Source organism: Sinocyclocheilus anshuiensis, unplaced genomic scaffold, assembly GCF_001515605.1.
Source record: "Sinocyclocheilus anshuiensis isolate Anshui unplaced genomic scaffold, SAMN03320099.WGS_v1.1 scaffold469, whole genome shotgun sequence".
Classification (NCBI taxonomy): Eukaryota; Metazoa; Chordata; class Actinopteri; order Cypriniformes; family Cyprinidae; genus Sinocyclocheilus; species Sinocyclocheilus anshuiensis.
In genome coordinates, this window is record NW_015537995.1 from 204,620 (window position 1) to 224,137 (window position 19,518).

The 19,518-nt window shown below is 37.8% G+C and overlaps 2 protein-coding genes across 15 annotated transcripts in view; one reads left to right on the top strand and one right to left on the bottom strand.

Moving 5' to 3' along the window:
- LOC107675389 (UV excision repair protein RAD23 homolog A-like) overlaps positions 1–6,090 on the top strand; it is a 9,185-nt gene extending 3,095 nt beyond the window's left edge. Inside the window, exons 4-9 of the mRNA XM_016469703.1 lie at positions 228–274; positions 403–530; positions 677–752; positions 1,700–1,830; positions 1,925–2,089; positions 2,889–6,090. Of these exons, the coding sequence (XP_016325189.1) occupies positions 228–274; positions 403–530; positions 677–752; positions 1,700–1,830; positions 1,925–2,089; positions 2,889–3,002 (661 nt within the window). The 3' untranslated portion in view covers positions 3,003–6,090. The remainder of the gene's footprint in view (positions 1–227; positions 275–402; positions 531–676; positions 753–1,699; positions 1,831–1,924; positions 2,090–2,888) is intronic.
- Positions 6,091–9,010: 2,920 nt separating this feature from the next.
- Positions 9,011–19,518, bottom strand: part of LOC107675400 (nuclear factor 1 X-type-like) — a 100,667-nt gene continuing 90,159 nt past the window's right edge. For 7 of the 14 annotated variants that reach the window (XM_016469769.1, XM_016469737.1, XM_016469714.1 and 4 more), the window contains 4 exons: positions 16,262–16,431; positions 15,523–15,679; positions 12,667–12,758; positions 9,011–10,066 (listed from right to left, as the gene is read on the bottom strand). In XM_016469769.1, the coding sequence (XP_016325255.1) occupies positions 10,052–10,066; positions 12,667–12,758; positions 15,523–15,679; positions 16,262–16,431 (434 nt within the window). In that variant the 3' untranslated portion in view covers positions 9,011–10,051. The remainder of the gene's footprint in view (positions 10,067–12,666; positions 12,759–15,522; positions 15,680–16,261; positions 16,432–19,518) is intronic. The other 7 variants (XM_016469809.1, XM_016469793.1, XM_016469817.1 and 4 more) reach the window with 3 other exon arrangements.

Consider the following 19,518-nt stretch of genomic DNA (forward strand, 5'->3'; position numbering starts at 1 on the left):
CATCCCCACTGCCTGTCGGTGGGATCGGTGAATGGCTCGGAGGAGACGGTCAATCGTCACAATATATATATATATAATTATTAATATATACTGTATATACTGCTTACCATGATTTAAAATAACCCTCAATACTAGTTAAAATGAAAGTGTCACAGAGCTTTTGTACTATACAAACACTGCGGACCGCTGCGATAAATCATGAATCATAATCTGTGTTTGTTTTGCAGTGGCTCAGGTCTCGGGGCCGATGGGGAAGATGCGTCTTCAACATTAGGTACTGAGAAAATCATGCTGAGAGACTGTCTTCATCAGCTTGACTCTGAAAATCTTGATGGTTAATTTGCAGTAAATGTGTCGAGTTGGTTTTTGTCTCTCAGATGTTCATGCACATGTGTTTTGCAGTCAAAGGTCAGGAGTATGACGCCATGCTCACCAATATCATGTCTATGGGCTATGAGAGAGATAAAGTGGTGGCGGCACTCAAGGCCAGTTATAACAACCCTCACCGCGCTGTGGAGTATCTGCTCAATGTGAGTGTGAGCGTGCTCTTGCTTTCCAAATGCATTTATAACACCAGTCACACTTGCTCTTTTTTATTATTATTATTCTTGTGTATGTTTTTAAGAGAGCTCCATGCATGTTTGTGAATCTGATGTACTGTTGTGTCCTGTCTCAGGGGATTCCTACTGTCCCAGTGCAGGAAACCAGTCCTGCTCCAGCTCAGCTCCCCACAGACACGCAGCCCGCAGAAGGTGAGATGGTGCTTGAAATAAATGCGCTAACAAAGCTGTTTATTCCCAAAAGAGGAACCATAATTTTTAAAGAAATCTACACTACCGTTTGGAGTTTGTAAGAACTTTCTTCTGCTCAGTAAAGACCAAATATTATTACAATTTAAAATAACTTTTCTGTTTGAATATATTTTAAAATGTAATTTATTGCTGTGATCAAAACTGATTTTCAGCATCATTACGCCAGTCTTCAGCGTCACTTGATCCTTCAGAAATCATTCTAATATACTGATCTGCTGCTCTTTAAATATTTCTTATCAATGTTGAATGCACTTCTGCTGCTTATTGTTAAAAAACCATAATACATTTTTCCTTAGGATTCTTTGATGAAATAGCAGTTAAAAAGAATGGCATTTATTTAAACTAGATTTTTTTCCTAACATTATAGATGCCAGTACTGTCACTTTTGATCAATTTATTACATCCTTGCTGAATAAAAATAATTAATTTCTTTAAAAAAAAATCTTTCTAACCCAAAACTTTTGAACGGTGGTGTATATTTTCAAGCAAAAACAATTAAAAAAGTAATTTCCACACCGTTTTTAAAAAATTAGCACAAAAAGAATGAGAATTTGAATGCAATTATGTGTTTTTTCACTAAAAAATTCTAATATATAGGGAAGACTTTTATGAATATAATTTATGCAAGCGAATTATAAATTTGAATCAGAGTTGAAAATGATTAATTGATGGAAAGGAATCCAACTGACAAACTTTAATGCCATTTTTACTACTGTAATTTAATTTCTTGTTTGTTTACGGCTGACCACTTTTAATAGCCATTTATTGATTTTATTAAAATAAAATGCACATTTAAATGATTGCAATATTACAAATATATTGTCAGCATTCAGTACACGGCCCGGCCCGTCCCTACCATGAGTTGACGGAGCGTTTGATGTTGTTAGGTGAGAATCCGCTGGAGTTCCTGCGCTCTCAGCCGCAGTTCCAGAGCATGAGGCAGGTGATCCAGCAGAACCAGTCCTTACTGCCGGCCCTCTTGCAGCAGCTGGGACAGGAGAACCCTGAACTCCTGCAGGTGATCACACATCTCCAGCACAAAGCCTCACAGTCTGTTTGTGCACGCTCTCAAGTCTTTAACTCACCGTGTGACCATGTTTCATTGATTTCAGCAAATCAGCCAGCATCAGGAGCGCTTCATCCAGATGTTGAACGCACCGGTGGGTGAGGGGGAAGTCGAGGGTGGAGAGTTTGCTGATTTGGGTGCTCTCGGTGACGAGGCGGCACCTGGGAGTTACATCCAAGTGACGCAACAGGAGAAAGAAGCCATCGACAGGGTGAGTGAACGCCACTGAACGGGACGTCTGGCCAGACAGAGTTCCTTGTACCATATTCAACCATTTGTGTGTTTACTTGTGGTGAGTTTGAATATGGTTCCCCCAAAATAACCTTAATAGATTCAAACTTCCATCCGTTTCTGCAGCTTCGTTTGTGATACCTCACACCAGTGTTATTGTGATATTGTTAGTTTGAATGAGCTTTTATCTGTATACTTGTTGTATATCTGTAGATCTGTTTTTAAAATGTTGAAAACAGGTTTTGCTGCTTAATATTTTGTAGAAACGGTTTACATTTTATATATTTTTTTAATACATTTTTTTTTAAAGATTTTTTTCTTTCTTTCTTCAAACTTTTGAATGGTAGCATATCAATTTCTACAAAAATATGAAGCACTACTACAACTGTTTTCAACATTGATCAAAATAAATGCTTCTTGAGCAGCAAATCAGCATATTAGAATGATTTCTGAAGGATCATGTGACACTGAAGACTGGAGTAATTATGCTGAAAATTCAGCTTTGATCACAGAAATGAATTACATTTTACTATAAATTATTCCAAACAGTTTTATTTACTTCAGTATATCAAGTTTAACTAAATGAAAATGAGAAATGTTACCTTACCAACCAGATGAAATTGAAAAAGTTTAATAAAATTTTTTTTATATCGTTTTTTTTCAGTTACAAAAAAAAAAAGAAAAGTTTTTAAAATGGATTTAGATTTTGTTAACTATAATAACCCAGTGTCGCACAAATGGAAAGCAACTAATCTAACCTGTCTGTCTTTCTCTCTCAGTTAAAAGCTCTGGGGTTTTCAGAAGCTATTGTGGTCCAGGCATACTTCGCCTGTGAGAAGAACGAGAACCTGGCCGCAAACTTCCTGCTCAATCAGAATTTCGAGGACGAGTGAGAGTCGCGGAGAGCCCACGTGCCCCCTCCCCTGCCACCACACAAGCACTGCATCTACTCGGGACACCGTTTCCCCCCATTATTTCTTTGAGTTTACAAGTCAAGGGGAGACTCGCAGACTGGTTGGGGACGGGGCGGATGCAATCACTCGGTGAACAAATTCCAATGGAATTGACGGCATTTGGGTTGAATGCACTCTAGCATGTTGAAGAAGTGTGCTTGCACGCGTGTATGCGTGTTCCCTTAGGGAATATATTTGACTAAATCAGCATCAATTGAAAGCAAACGCTCTGATAGTAGTATTATGGGTTGTGAGGAGGTTAGATGTGGGCATACGCATTTGCTTGGTTGTTTTTAGTTGGGATAAGGATTAATGATATATGTCTAATGGAGGATTTTATATATTTCTCTAAAATCAGAGATATTTCTGTATTTCTCCCAGCACACACCTCTGATGAATGTGATAACAGCATTCATAAATGAAACAATTAGTGCAAATTATAGCATTTCTGTAACTTTCTCAGCAAAACAATTGACCTAAAATGATGCTGTTCTGTAAACGAATCCATATCATGTGGAATACCATAATCCGAGTGATGATGGTTTTGAATGTACTTGAATTCAAAAGATCATTTGTCCTATTTAAAGTCAACGTGAAATGGCAGTCGCAAGCTGTTTGTATTTGCAAGTTTAACAAGAAATCGAATTCACCAAAATGTAGAACGGGACTCAAAAATGAAGGATTTGTTCCTTCTTGCCTGACATTTTAAATTATTTTGATGAACTTTTTTTTTTTTTATTTACAATACAATTTGTGCATAATTCCATGCATACGTGCTTTAAGAACGTAAATAAAGTCAATTTCATACTGACTTTAAAAAGCTTCTTATTTAAACTTAGTACACTCTGTAGGTCACAAATATAAATAAGGATAATTTTTCATGACATTAGCTTTGCTATATTCATACGAGGACCAACAAGAGGTTTTTGGCACACTAGAGCTCACTGCATTTCAGAAGCCAAAAGCAGAGACCTGTTACAGCATGATGATACTCCACCAGATTAAGTCCTGTCAAAGAGAGATTTTCTTGAATCATATTGGTGTAAAGCTGACAATGGGTTCCTCTGTTCATGTATTGAGAGTAAAGTCTTGTAACATTCACCTCTTAAAGCAAGTTCAGCAGCAGAGGGAAAGAGCCTTCGGCAGCGACTCAACTTTACATTGTTTTCGCTCATAGCAAAGAAACGCTCCTTTGTAATGTAGTAGCCAAACTGCCAGACAGTAGACTCTTGTTTACTTATCAGCAGGCCTACATGAAGTCTGACCTTGTCTTCAAAATAAATGGTCACTTTTGTTAAATGCAATGCTCTCATTGCTGAATAATGTATTATTAAATTCTTCAATGTATTAACATGTGGTGGAAATCAGCAGAGCTTTGTGAATGCAGATTCCATGTAGGCCTGTTTTAGTAATTAATCATTTGATTTTACTATAGCTTGAACTCCCCTGGGATCAATAAAATCTTGTTGCAAAGAAAAGTTTCAGTGGTGTCAGTTTCTCACCATAAAACAAACCCATATCAGAATCGTTGTACAGTCAAGAACATCATTTATTCAATCAGGTGCTGCTCTTTACAAACATTTTAGTTTTTATAATGGAAAAGAATCTAAATAACATGCAGATTGCCAAAGGCTCTGTGGAGGCGCGCAGCAACGGAGAGCGCTGGATCAGAGACGCTTCTGTACCAAAACACATCGACAGCATAGACACAATCCGGGTAGATATTTAAAAAACGCATACGGCTACATAAACACGAGTAAATCGGGGCAGATTCTGAATGATTAAATTAATAATTCTGATTTTAATGCTACTGACAATCACTTCAGCATGGTGTGCATGTAAAAAGTAATGTACATTAATTAAAATATCAATGGATTATTTTAATTAAGATGATCAAAGTGTCATACTCTACATGCATAGCATCTCAATGACAGTTGCTTGACTGGCACACCAAGAACAATAACTATATTAGCATATACACTAACGCACCAATAAAGTGCATGCTATAGGCTAGTTTTGTCATCTTCCACTTTAAATAATCAAGGATGGACTCTGATTGGCTGTTAATGTTTTTATTGTTCATTAGCTGGAAAACAAATGTTCTGAAAGTGACTCCAACAATATCATTCCTCTGTCTCGTTGCGGACTTCTCTATTCTTATAGAATTATAATGATTATTAAAACTTTGTAGTTATCGTTATCATCCTTTATGCAACATTTATGCTCGTCTATTTCTATATCCACTAAAAATTGTTCACTGCTGAAACATCTACTATAATGATTAATATGGTGCTTAGAAAAAATGCACGGCTTGAAGTATTTTAAGTGGAGCAGCTGGGATTGAACGTGTAGCCTATCTATTACTAGTCCAACCATTGACAACAAAGCTGCCGCCACATCTGGATCAGTACTTCTAAATGCAGGGCATATTATTCTTAGTGCACTGTTTTAATCGGTGCATAAGGTGCGATTAGCAAATCATCAGTCAAGTTCTTTAAACCGCTGTTCTCAAACAACCACTAAAAAGGTGCTTTAATTGCAGAGTCAACAGCGAGACTTAATGGAAATAAATACAACACAAACAAACATGACAGAGCTACTGTGCATCTTCTGGTCCAGCGCTCTCCACCGACAGCCAAACAGATCTGGCACCAGGACCGCACCGCTTCCCAAGACACAATGTCTTCTCAGATGTAGGGAGGGCGAGCGGGTCGGTCCTGGGTCAGTTTGTACTCAGAGCCCACTGCGTTTGACTGAAGAGCGAGAGGTGTGTATGATATAAACATGTGAAGCATACAGACAGGGATACAACATTAGAGTTTACAACATCTTGCTCAAGAGAAAAAGGTTCAACATTTTTTTTTCCAACTCTTTCACCAGAAGTAGGGAGAGGGAGGAAAGATAAGGATAGACATCTACGGCGCCAAGAGCGAGAGACTGATAAAGACAGGGGTACAGAGAAATAGGGACCCGATTTTTTATTTTTTATTTTTTACTTTTTCCCCCCCCCATCATTGTACAATAAAAAGAACAAAATCACATCCATTTTCTTGTAGTACTATATACTGTGAATACGGCTTGAGAAAGCTCAGGAGGAGAGACGGGTGTTCATCATTTACAAGATGGTGTCTGTGAACAAAAGGCACTTTGAATGGGACAACCTTTAAATGCTCACCTATACACTACAGCACGAACACTATGGGAGCTCATTTACATACAGGAAGTGTTTCCAGGACGATACGGGGCAGCCGTTTTTCCAGACGCGTTTTTGCCTCTCGACTCGAACCTTGTGTGCTCTAAACTACGACTAACGAAACCCTACTCACATTAACATCGACACGATCTCATCTAAATGAAGCAGAGATGTGGAGCAAATGTGATCTGATTGCTTGTGACGAACCCTCTAGTTGCGATGCTTTATTTGGTCCATTCCTCCAATCAAAACACACTTTTCTGCATATTCATCAGGTATTTTGGTGCATTCAAGTCCTCCTGGGAAGTTTGTATTTATGAGTTGCGAAGTCATTTTTAACTGCAAAATTACAAATAATGTGCATCAGGTATATTTGTGCTTTTTTAAAGTTTTTATTCAATTTATGAAGGTGCAATTGTTATGCATTATATCGCAACTGTGGATTACTATCATAATTTATTACGCAACTTTATTGTAAATGAAAAACATGATTTCGTACATTTTAAACCTTACCGCTAATTACAGATGCTGCATTCATTGCGGCGTTCATGTGCGTTCAACTCAAATCCAATCTTTCCGACAAACTTGAATGCACCATTTATCTAGACATTTGAAGGAGCAAGAAGGGGCATTGCTTTCTTAAAGGTTGTAGTAAAATGCCTTTTGTCAGAACCAAAATATATATATAAAAATCTGAACCCCCTTAGTAAATACAAAAGTGAAGAAGAGAGAAACAGAGGCTCGTAAAATTTGTCTCGTCAGAAACAGTCGTTCTGGTGTGGTATTATTTGCGCTCGAGTAACAGAAGCACCAGTATTTATTTATTACATTTTTTTTTTTTTTTGTCATAATACATTTGCTGTTGTAAAATCGTTCCTTCGGCCCCCACCCCTAAAATAGTTTAAAAACCAAAGCTTACAAATAAAACATTAAAAAATATAAATGAAAAGTCAAAATTAACTTCCCGCCTTTAACGCTTACAAAGACTGGAATTCTTTTTGTGGCCCTCGTGTTTAGAGTCCAGGAGCTTGCAGACTTTTTTTTTTTGTTTTGTCTTTTTTCCACTTGCTTCGCTTTCTTAAAAATCTGAAGACAAACACAGATATCTACCCAACACATTGCACACGGCTCAGTCCACATAGAACTTTTTTTTTTTCTCTCTCAATAATAACACTTTTCAACAAAAAGAATTTGTGTTTTCTCTGAAAAATTGGTGTGTTCTGAAGGTGTATTTGTGTCTGCACTGACCTGATATGACAGTTCTGGCGCTTCTGACGAGATGATCTGACATTTGTGGGTTTCATATGTTTGTACGTTTTCCGATGACATCACTGACTCGGGTCAAAGGTCAAAAAATAACTAGACTGCCATAGAGCTAATTTCACAGCGGAAGAACTATACATATGTCTATATATATATATATATATATATATATATATATATACACACACACAGTATGAGTACGATATGTTCTGGATAACATCCATCTATAAATATGATGTTTGCAGTTGCTCATATGTTGTTTGCCAAGCCCATGATACATATTGTACATATTTTCTCTAGCTTATACATGAAGTGAAGACCCTGAATTGCATGTAAAGGGGACACCGAGGCACTTTGATGTGTTTCAAGTGGATGATGAAATGGTCAGCTCTCAGCCAATCAGAGTCCCTGACAATGTGATTGACAGCCAGGCAGTCCAGTTATTTAGTGAGGTCAGTGGTTTCGAGCATTCTCTTTTTCGAGTTCATCTAAAATTGAAACATGCTGTACTTTAAATAGGGTGCATGTTGTAAAATCATGTTTGATAGAGGAATTTGAGTTTAAAGGTTTCCCTTTGTCCTTTATGGAAGTGGGTGTGTGTCATAGTGCAATGTTTGTGTATGTGTGCATGTATGTACTTTAGTTGAGCACTGTGCTGATAGGCTAAATGAAATTAGATTGTCGTGCGAGCCAGGCTGTACTCGTGAACTGAAACAAACCACTGAGCAGTGGAGGAAAAAAAAAAAAGCGGTAAAGTTATGAATGAACTGTAAAGTGATGGAAGGGCAGAGCACTGTCGACATAATAGCCATCAAAAACATCTAATTAATGAAGCTCCAAAAGGAAAACTTGAGATTGTCTGTTTGTTAGTCACATTCTAGTTGAAGGAGAGCTGATCTTAACCTGTAACTCTAAAAACAAAAAAAGCACAATTCCACATGCAGTCCGATCTGACGGAGCAGAAGCGGCTATGTTATGCAAACTAAAATCGCACAAAACCAGAAAACAAACACAAGTGAAAGGGTGAATGTCACAAAAACACATTCAGGTCACATTCCAGAATCAAAATAAATATATTAAAAAAATAATATTTTAAATTAAATTGAAGCCTATTTTTGGGTCACTGAGATTGCTTGCATTGTGACAATATTTTTTAGGACAATTAAGCATTTTCATCCATAATTCTCATTAGTAAATTAGTAAAAGTAAATTATGGATGAAAAATTTAAATTGTAATAATTATTTATTATTATTTTTTAATTGTTTGATTTTTATTTTTTTTGCATGAGAATTTCAGAAAAAATGGCTTCGTTATTATGACCATTTCACTTTAAATAATTATTAATTAAATACCCTTTTAAAAAAAATCATATTTCTGTCTTGTTTTCAAAATAAAATTTTTGAATTTTGTTTTTGGGGTGATATATGACCTGAATTTTTTATTTGTATTTTTTATTTTTTTGACATTCACAAAAAAAAAAAAAAAAAAAAGTACTGCAAAACCAAAGCAAAGTAAAGCAGAAGAAGCCCTTGTGTGCAGGGCTGACTGTAGGATATATGATATGATGCACAAGCACTCCAATTGATCGATGTTAGCGAAGAGGTCAGCGACGGATGCGCCAAAACCCTCGTTAGTTCATGCGAACCGGTTTTATGACTCAAATCACTGGCCTTTTAATTCATAAACACTACAAAATGAAAAATGTTCGTTGAGTCACAAGCTTGACATTAAAGTCACTCGTGCTTGACCCTTCCCATTCCTGTGATCAGCTGTCTGTCTATATGATGCTGTGTAGTGCTGTCATTGACGTGTGTGTATTGCTCTGCTGGAACTCATCTCTGTGTGTTTTACCTTACAAAACATGTAGCCTGACTCCACATCGCAAATCTAAGGCCAAAGCTTCTGTCATCCCTTATCATTAATCACATTTTAGGTGAATTGCACTCGGTTACTGTTATCTGTTGTTTTGCTGGTCAACTGGTAAACAGTGAGAGGATGCCGAGTTCACACTGCACTGGAGGGCGTCACCAAAATCAGCAAATCCAGATTAGGAAGTGTAAGCCTGAGCCAATCAGAAGGCTCCAGCCAAGTCTCTCCATCCAATCACACGCGTCTGACATCATCCAGGTTATATGTCCGTTTCAAATGTCCCTTTTCGATGATTTCAATTTCTGAATAGAGTTCTGACTAGGAAGAGATGGATTTCCTCACCATGGCATATGACTGGCGGATGAACAAATTAAAGGAAGGTAGACGGGATTGGTCTATATGCTGGATGTCTCGGGAACACGACGAAGATGTAGGTTTGTCGTTCCTTTGTTTGGTTCTCCGAGCTGTCCAGACTGGCAGGGTAATGCTGAAGTCTTCCAGATCCCTCATCGTTTGGGGGAATGGTGTGTGTATTTGTGCGTGTGTTTGTGTGTGAGAGAGACTTTACAGGGGGGCGTGTGGGAAAGTTCCATACTTAGCTTTGTGACTCCATTTCCAGTTTTCATTGTGGATTTGTGTCTGTGTGGTTTATGAAAAGTCTCGTCAAAGGAACCATGACTGAAAGAAAAGGAAAGAAATGCGAGTCATTTTAAAAATAACCTTAGTTAATATGTTTCATAACCACATTTTAAATGACTGAGTAAATGAGTTTTCTATCCAATTCCTCTTAAAAATATAGAAATTGTTTGCTCAAACAGGGAAATTCATGTCCTAAAACTTTCTCTCTTCTATTGAAATTTTTTTTTATCAGAATTTATTTGATGTTAAAAGTGTGCAATATGTGAATATACACAGACTTGCATGAGATTTGAAATATACAGTGGACGGATTTGAGGGGAGAGTTTTCAGCAAATAATGACTGTGTTCAAAAGTTTGGACACAGTTTTGAGTATAAATTTAATACTTTTATTCAGCAAGGATGCACTATATTGATCAAAAGTGACAGTACAGACTTTTATAATGCCGGTAAGCAAGGTTTTCACCAAAAAATTAAGCAGTAATATATTAAAACAGTTAAAAATATTAACTGTTTTCAACCTTGCTAATAATAATGTTTCTTGAGCAGCAAATCAGCATATTAGAATGATTTCTGAAGGATCATGTGACACTGAAGACTGGAGTAATGATGCTGAAAATTTAGCTTTCCATCACAGGAACAGAAAACATTTATTTGAAATTAATAATTTTTCACATTTATTTCTGCCGTTTTGATCAAATAAATGCAGCCTTGGTGATAATAAAATACTTTTTTGACCAACTTTTGAAAGTTGGTAAAGGCAGAAAGTCATGTGGTTTTGGAACGACATGAAGGCATGAAGTGTATGAAAACACTTCAAAAGAATGTTTACTGTTGAGTGAACTATTCCTGACAGTTTGACATTTTTATCAGTGCACTGTGACAGTTCTCAGAATAACCACTAGAGTACAGTGGACACAATATAAACACACACTACTACTACAGACCAGCTCAGAAATCTCAGTGTCACTGCTTCCCCCGGCAAAATGAATGCTTAAACAAAGCTAACATTGTCCCCTGCTGGTTTTAGTATGGTATCTAGAGAGAAATACTTGACTTAAGAAGTTCGCTGATGTTTGACTCACTAAAAGTTCTAAAAAAAAAAAACCTGTGGATCCCTGCGGGACTTATATTATCTTTCTGTCTCTTTCTCGCTGTAATCCTCAGTAGTGGTGTCCATCCATTTTCTTAAGTTGTCTCCTGTTAACTACCTATGACATCATGTCTGGTTGCTGAGGGCAACCAGACAGTCGGGACGTGACACCCTCTCTCTCTCTTTCCTCAGTATGTCAGACTTTCTCTCTTGCATAGAATCGCATGTTAAAACTACTTTTAACCCATGTGAACTAGACCAATGCTCAGTCCGTCACAGCACATCCATCTGAAATATGTAAAAATGGTTTACTCATCAGTCAGAGGATAGTACAAATGACCCTCGCTGAACAACTTTTCTCTTCTAACAACTTTTTCCCTCAGTGGAAATGTTGTAATCAGAAGTTTACTAGGATGCATCTAAGTCTTTTTTTCCCTCCAGAACTCCATGTGGCGGCATACAGTGTGGAATATTCTTTGCAATAAGCCACCAAGACAAGAACACAAACCAAATCTAATAGGGTCTTTACATTTTTGTGACAGGTGGTGTTTAACCAAGAGATGGAGACTGGCTAATCTCATATACATTAGAGCTGCACATTAATCTGTGCTGTCATTCAATAATTACAAAGCTATAGGTAAAATAAATGTATTATATCTTTAGTAAGATACCATTAAACACTACCATTTAAAATTTTGGGATTTTATTTTTTAAGAAATTAGTACTTTTATTCAGCAAGGATGCATGAATTTGATTAACCTGCCATTAGCAGATGAGGCAAAAAGTACATTTTGGACGCTGCAAATGTGTAAATGTATATGCTGGACTTTATGACAGAAAAAAGAAGACACTGTAAAGTCATACTTACTTTCTTACATAATAAATCTGATGAATCATAAGACATTTGGTTTTGGAATCAGTGAGGAGGAGGAGGAAACAATTGTTTCCATGTGTACGGTCTTATTGTTAGTGCTTGTGGTTTTTGTAGCTGGTGCGAGTGGGAACACAGCCACAAAATCCATTTGAGATGATCAGCGTGTCCCTCAGCAAACCCCCAGAGAGCCGCTGACTGCTACCAACCACATGCACTTAACAACGCTCAGACCCACAATACTCGCTGATCAAAAACACCCGATTGATGGATGGACTGAAAAGGCTGCTATTTTCCATTTAAAGAAATATTCTAGGGTATTTTCGACTTAATGTCTACGCACCACATCTTTAGCATGATGTTGTTGATGAGCACAGACTCCTCCCTCAGCGTGTATAAACAAACAGGACATGTGTTTACAGTAAATACACTTTCAGTGGAAGCCTACCAGACAAACAGGCCGAGGGTCTGAACGCAAAAATGTGCAGCAGCTCGTATTTGTGTTTGAGTGAAATAGAAATGAACAAAATGCTCCGCGGCTTGCTTGCTAAGCTTCAATTAAAACTGTATTTACTGTAAACATGTTTCCCATTTGATTATGCACACATTATCAGTGGTAAGCTAATCAACAGCATGCCACACATGTCCCTAAAGTAAATCTGCATGTATGCATGTACCTGAGTCTGCTGTGGGATGTTCAGAAAGTTGTCCCGTGATCCGATGCCGACAAACCTGTTGGAAGCTGTGGAGCCTGGCGCTGGGTATGCTGCTGGGACACACACACGTCTGTCAGCATTCACAGCTGTGATGTTTGTGTTTGTTTTGTAAAGATTTCAATAAGAAGCTTGTATTTTAATTACATTTAGTAAAATAAACAAGTGACTTGAAGGTGAAGTGCACATTAGCGGCACTAAATGGGATTGCAATCTGTTTGAGTGAATCAAGGAGTCAAAGTTTGGCTGGATAGCACTGGCCAATTAGCACCTGCTGGTCGATTACGAAACTACACAATTACAAGAGCAAACTGTCTAATTTAACATTCGAAAGTTCCACTTTACCAGTCAGTAACCAGCAGGAATGTATGGAACCCGTTTCCACCACTGAATAAAAAATAAAAAAGGTAATTGCGACTTTTTATCTCACAATTCTGACTTTTTTTCTCAGAATTGCGTGATATAAACTCGCAATTGCTAGTAAAAAAGTCAGAATTGTGAGCTCTTTTACCCCCCCTCAAAATTGGACTTTAACTCGCAATTGTTTATATCATGCAGTTCTGACTTTATAACTCACAATTGCGTGTTACAAAGTAAGAATCGCGAGATATAGACTCGCAAAAAAGTCAGAATTGCGAGAAAAAAAAGTCAGAATGGCGAGATATAAACTCGCAATTGCAAGAAAAAAAGTCAGAATTGTGAGCTATAAACTCGCAATAACCTTTTTTTATTTTGTATTCAGTGGCGGAAATGGGCTTCCATAGGAATGGGACATACAGACTGGAATTATTATTTAATATTAATTATATTAAAATGTTTTATTTCAAATGAAAAATATTCTTAAATATTAAACCTTGAATTCTAGTAGATGTTTTGATGCTGACCGATTGTTTTTGGAAACATAATGGGACTTTATGTCTTCTGCTTCCTTTAATGACACAGCTTAGGATATTCACTATTGAAAGGCTTGGCACTAAGAACCCATAATCAAACATAAGCAAGCGCACCAGCCAAAAAACTGTCATTGAGATGAATGGGAATGCTAATGGATAGATTTCTCTAGGTATTGTAGTCCTTCTTGGACCAATGGCAGACAGAATGAATGCCTGAAATATGTCTGAAATAATTTTTTTAATTCAGTTCTATGTCTGTCGCTGGTTGCACACAAATCTTTAACAGTAGTAAGAGTTACAATAGCATCAACCGATTTATAGAAAATGGATTACTTTCCTTGGAGTACTATAATAACTAAATTTGCATGCTCGGTATGAGCTCACACATTTGCGTTTCAATAAATGGCTGGTGCCATTTATTGATGCCATGAAGATTAAACTGCAGTTTGGGATCAAGGATATATTGTTCAGGTAAAAGTTGTGCAGGTGTGGGAGGGAGAATTTGAACAAAAAAAAAACGACAATTTTAAAAATTCAAACATTTTTAAATTCAATTTTATATTCAAATATTAAATTCAGGGCAGTTGTGCAGGAGTTGGGGTGGGGGTAATTTGAACTGAGAAAAAAAAAATCAGACTTTTAGTTGAAAACGCCAAAATGTAAAATAAAATTCAAACCTTTTTGAATTCACTTTCAAATTCAAATTTCAAATTCAGGGCAGTTTTGCGGAGTGGACTCCATGGGATATGAGGAGCATTTATATGTTTGCAGAAGTGTTTAAATGTGTTTGTGTGCATGTGATTTTCTTAATATGACTGAAAAAGGCTGCTGCTGTGTGTAAAAGCACCGAAAGATGGAAGGTAAAAAATGGAGGGATACTACAACAGGTTGAGACCGATACACCATTCTATAGATATGAAATGAACGAATGAGAAAAACACAGAAAGAAATAGAACATTCACAAGTGAGAATGGAAAAAAAAAGGAAGGGGTGATCTTCTCAAAGGTCTGCTCAACCAGGCTCCTCCTTCTGCCCACCCGCCCTGCTGACAGCACCCGACACACACACATCCCAAGCAAAGACCCACAACCCAGTGCCGCCGCTCTCACACACTGCCAGACACATTACAAATCCCTTCACCTGCACGTCTACACACATTTCCTTTTTGTATTTAGCTTGAAGTGTCAATGGAAAGGCGCTCTCGCTGAATGTGGGGCGTCATTTTTTGTTTGTTTGTTTGGAGTCCATGCCAGCTGCCCTGAATTTGATCTCTTGAAGGAAGAAAAGAAAGAAAGGAAAATGAAAAGTGAGAGTGATGAGGAGGGAGGCTGATCTATGGGAATGATTGGCTGATGTTCTTGCTTGGTTTCAGCCAATGAGAGGCAGCGGAGTGTCTCCATCTCCATTCAATTGCAAAAGTCAGTGACTGATTGCAATCGGATAAATAAATGAAAAAGCAGGATGAAAAGGGAATAGAATGAGAAAAATTAACAAAGAAAAAAGTCGGATGGAGAAGAGCAGGGCATCTAAAGCCAGAAATATACTTCACGCAAGTATGCAAACAGGAATGCATGATCTTTTACATATTATTAGTGTGTGTTATTATGGCATCAACAAATTTGGGTACTCAAGGGGGCACGAGAGTTTCCTTTAAAAAAGCCGGTTGTTTTATTATCCAGCTAAATATAAACATGTCAATAGTTTAACTACCTCAAATAACTTTGAGAAAACTGACCGTAAAAGATATTTTTACGCAAATGCCTGCGATACATTTTGAAACGCAGCTAGAACTATTTGCATACTTGTGTAGGGTATGTTTCGGGCCTAATGGTCAAAAGTCGTGGTTCTATCACTCAAAGAGTTGATGCAGCGGTAATGGGGCGTTTTCGAGGGCTCTGGTGGGTCTGGTGCTTGAGCGGACACTTACAGGGCGAGGCCGGGGAGCCGACTCCGCTCTCGGTGTGTGTGTGGCTGGGTTTGTGCTCGGGCAGGGGGAGGGGCATCGGCACCGGCCGCGCTACCGGAGGAGGAGGAGGTGGCAGTAAGAAGGAGCCGGGCAGTTTGTTCTGACCGCTCCCGTTAGGCTGCAGATACACACACACACACATACAGATGGTGAGGGGGTGAAAGAGGCACACGTGCATACACACACACACAGATACATGTGGAGGCGTGCAATCACAAAGGGTGAGATTGGAATGTTACAAACGTACAAATACATTCAAAAATTAATAAACATACTAAAGTTACTAAAGTGTCATGAAACATGACATTTTATTTCAGATCGGTTTCGAAAAATGCACCACTTTTCAGATCATTTTCAAGATACAGATCTACATCATATCCATACGATGAATCTTTGATTTTAAACCCAGAGGAAGAAAAACATAACATGCAATCATTGTAGACACTACCATATCTGTTTCAAAAGAGTGTTTTAGTGTTTCATGACACTTTGTATAACAAATGAGGCGATGAAACTGAAATCAAATCAAGATAAACGGAGACTGTCAAGTGTTAGATAATGAAGAGAAAGAGAAAGGAAGAGAGGAGTAAGAGAGAGGGACTTTAGCAGAGATGTGTGTCAGCGTGTGTGTGTGTGTGTGTGTATGTCCACTGGTGCTGTGTGAATCATGTTGGTGTGTGTGTGCGTGTGTGTGCACTACCTGTGCCCCCGGCTGCCCCGAGCCGTCAGCACAGACGAACTGGACGAACTCTTTGAGCGGGTCCTGATGGTGGTGATAGCGGATGGTGGGGTGGGTGAAGTATGGACTGGACTGCTGGATGATGGAGGGAGCAGGAAAATGAAGGGCAGAGGCTGAGGCACGCGGACTCCCTGAGAAAGAGAGAGAGAAAGAGTGAGTAAAGTGTGTGAGAGACAGTGTAATGTACTATTAGAGATATTAGAATTTGTGTGTGCTCATATAAACCTAAATTCTTCGACTTTGTCTCTCTTTAAATGATGTCCTAACCTTAACAGAATAGCTCACAAAAAAAAGTAACATTTTGACATTAAATTTTTTGACATTTATTCATCCTCATTTACACAGGTATTTTCCATACAATGAATGTGAATTGGGATTGGGGCTCCAAAAAGGAAGAAAAAGTGCCATAAAAGTCATTCACATGACTCATGTGCTACATTTTAAGACTTCTGAACTCATACTGAACTGACTTCTTAAAGGAAACCTCCTTAAAGACTCTCAATTTAATGTTTAATTAAAAAAATGGACTAATTAAATAGTCTGGGGTCAGTAAGATTTTTTTTAAATGTTTTTGAAAAGAAGTCTCTTCTGCTCACCAAGGCTGTAATTATTTGCTCAAAAATACAGTAAAAACTGTAATATTGTGAAATATTATTACAATTTGAATGAGCTTGTTTTCTATTTGAATATATTTTAAACTGTAATTTATTCCTGAGATGCAAAGCTGAATTTTCAGCATCATTACTCCAGTCTTCAGTGTCACATGATCCATCAGAAATCATTCTAATATGCTGATTTGCTGCTCAGGAAACATTTCTTATTATTATCAATGTTGAAAACAAATGTGCTGCTTCATATTTTTGTGGAAACTGTTTTTTTCCCCCAGGATTTTTTGATGAAAAGAAAGTTCAAAAGAACAGTATTTTATTTGAATCAAATCTTTGGTAAATTATTTTATTGTCACGTTTAATGAATCTAATGCATCCTTGCTGAATAAAACTGACCCCAAACTTTTGAGCAGTAGTGTGTGTTTTCAGAAGAATGGACTACATTAATAGTGCCTTTTTCTTTTGTCATTTGTGCACCCTGATAGCTCCAGTCCCCATTCACTTCTACTGTATGAAAAAGAGCAGCTTGGACATTCTGCTTAACATCTATTTTTGTGATCCACATAAGTCATACAGGTTTGGAACAATATGAGGCTGAGTAAATGTACAATTTTCATTTTTAGCTGAACTGTTTCTTTAAATGCCATTTTCACTATACTCTTTTTCCTCTTTATCTATCTCATCCTGTCCTTCTTTTTTGTCTATCTCCAACTCCCTCTTTTTTTTTTTTTTTTTTTTGGCTTCTGCTCTTGTCCAGTATGACCCTGTCCTCCTGCTGCTTTTCTCTAGCATCGTTTATGAATGTTTTAACCTGTTCAGATCCAGTGTATGTTCTAACGTACACCATCTTTCTCCGGTGTTTGTATGTATTATACTGCAAAACTGCTTGACATGGTTTCAGTATACATCCTACAAAATTTGTGCCATCTTCACCAAAATTATTATTTTCAGACCATGCCTGACCAATGTTGTAGAATGACTAATACGTCTGTAACAGCAGTAGACATCTGACCAATGCTCATGTAATGACATTCAACTTTGTGTCTGTTTGGTGATATGACATTGTAGGTGGCATAGTAATAAAAGGAAATACATGAGCAGGTCATTGTAAGTGTGCAGGTTTGAATATAACCCTTGTTATTGGACCTTTGTTTAAGCTGTCAAATGTATTAACAGTTATGTTTTAGATTAATATTCTTCCAGCAATGAAATTCAAAATCAATGCATATATATTTATTTATTTAGGTTACACTCAATTTAAAGGTGGCCTTGTTAAAGTGTAGCTAATTATACAATGAAGCACTGATTAATTAACAATATGCACTTACTATTGCTATATATTTGCGGTTTAATTTTCTGTTTTATATATATATATATATATATATAATCTTATTATTTTATATAATTGTATGTTTTTTTCCCCCAGGATTTTTTGATGAAAAGAAAGTTCAAAAGAACAGTATTTTATTTGAATCAAATCTTTGGTAAATTATTTTATTGTCACGTTTAATGAATCTAATGCATCCTTGCTGAATAAAACTGACCCCAAACTTTTGAGCAGTAGTGTGTGTTTTCAGAAGAATGGACTACATTAATAGTGCCTTTTTCTTTTGTCATTTGTGCACCCTGATAGCTCCAGTCCCCATTCACTTCTACTGTATGAAAAAGAGCAGCTTGGACATTCTGCTTAACATCTATTTTTGTGATCCACATAAGTCATACAGGTTTGGAACAATATGAGGCTGAGTAAATGTACAATTTTCATTTTTAGCTGAACTGTTTCTTTAAATGCCATTTTCACTATACTCTTTTTCCTCTTTATCTATCTCATCCTGTCCCTCTTTTTTTGTCTATATCCAACTCCCTCTTTTTCTTCAGTCTTTCTTTTTGTGCTTCTTAATCTCATTAGGTACTGGGCAGGAGCCAGGCGCTATGGGGTGCCACCAAACACACACACACACACACACACACACACACACGCGTGCGCGCAAACACACTCATAAACGCCCTCACACACACAAACAAAAACGGTATCTTCTCAATCTCCACAAGACTTATTCATCACTCACAAAAGCAAACCACAGTATCTCTTTCACAACAGCAGCCAACATCCATCCATATCTCACACAAACGCATTAGAAACGGCAGCGAGATGGTCTTTCTCATGTGCATGCAGTCTGCCCTCGTCTCCCAGCCTAACGCAAACCTTGCTTTTTCCACTGTCTCGACTCTACATAAACATTCTAACCAGAAGCGTCTGCCGGAGAAAAACTTCCATAGTCACACGCACGTATAATCCATTTAAAGCCGCCGCTCTCTGTCCCGCTGACCTTTACTTGATTAGGGCTCGCCGGCTGCAGCCGGACCCGAACGGATAGCAATTCTGAGCTTTTCCCAGGGCCATTGGATGGGATTAAACATCCGGGACGTCAGGGAGAACACGGGAGGGAGCTCTGAATTGCTCTCCTTTGGGTGGGAATGGAGACGTTTTGAGCGGCCTGCGAGACTGCGGTCGTAATGCCTCTGAATATCATCGTTTTACTGACGGGATTTTCATGGCACTCCGAATGCGCCTGCCAAGAAGAGCCCGATAAGAGCACCCCCCCCCCA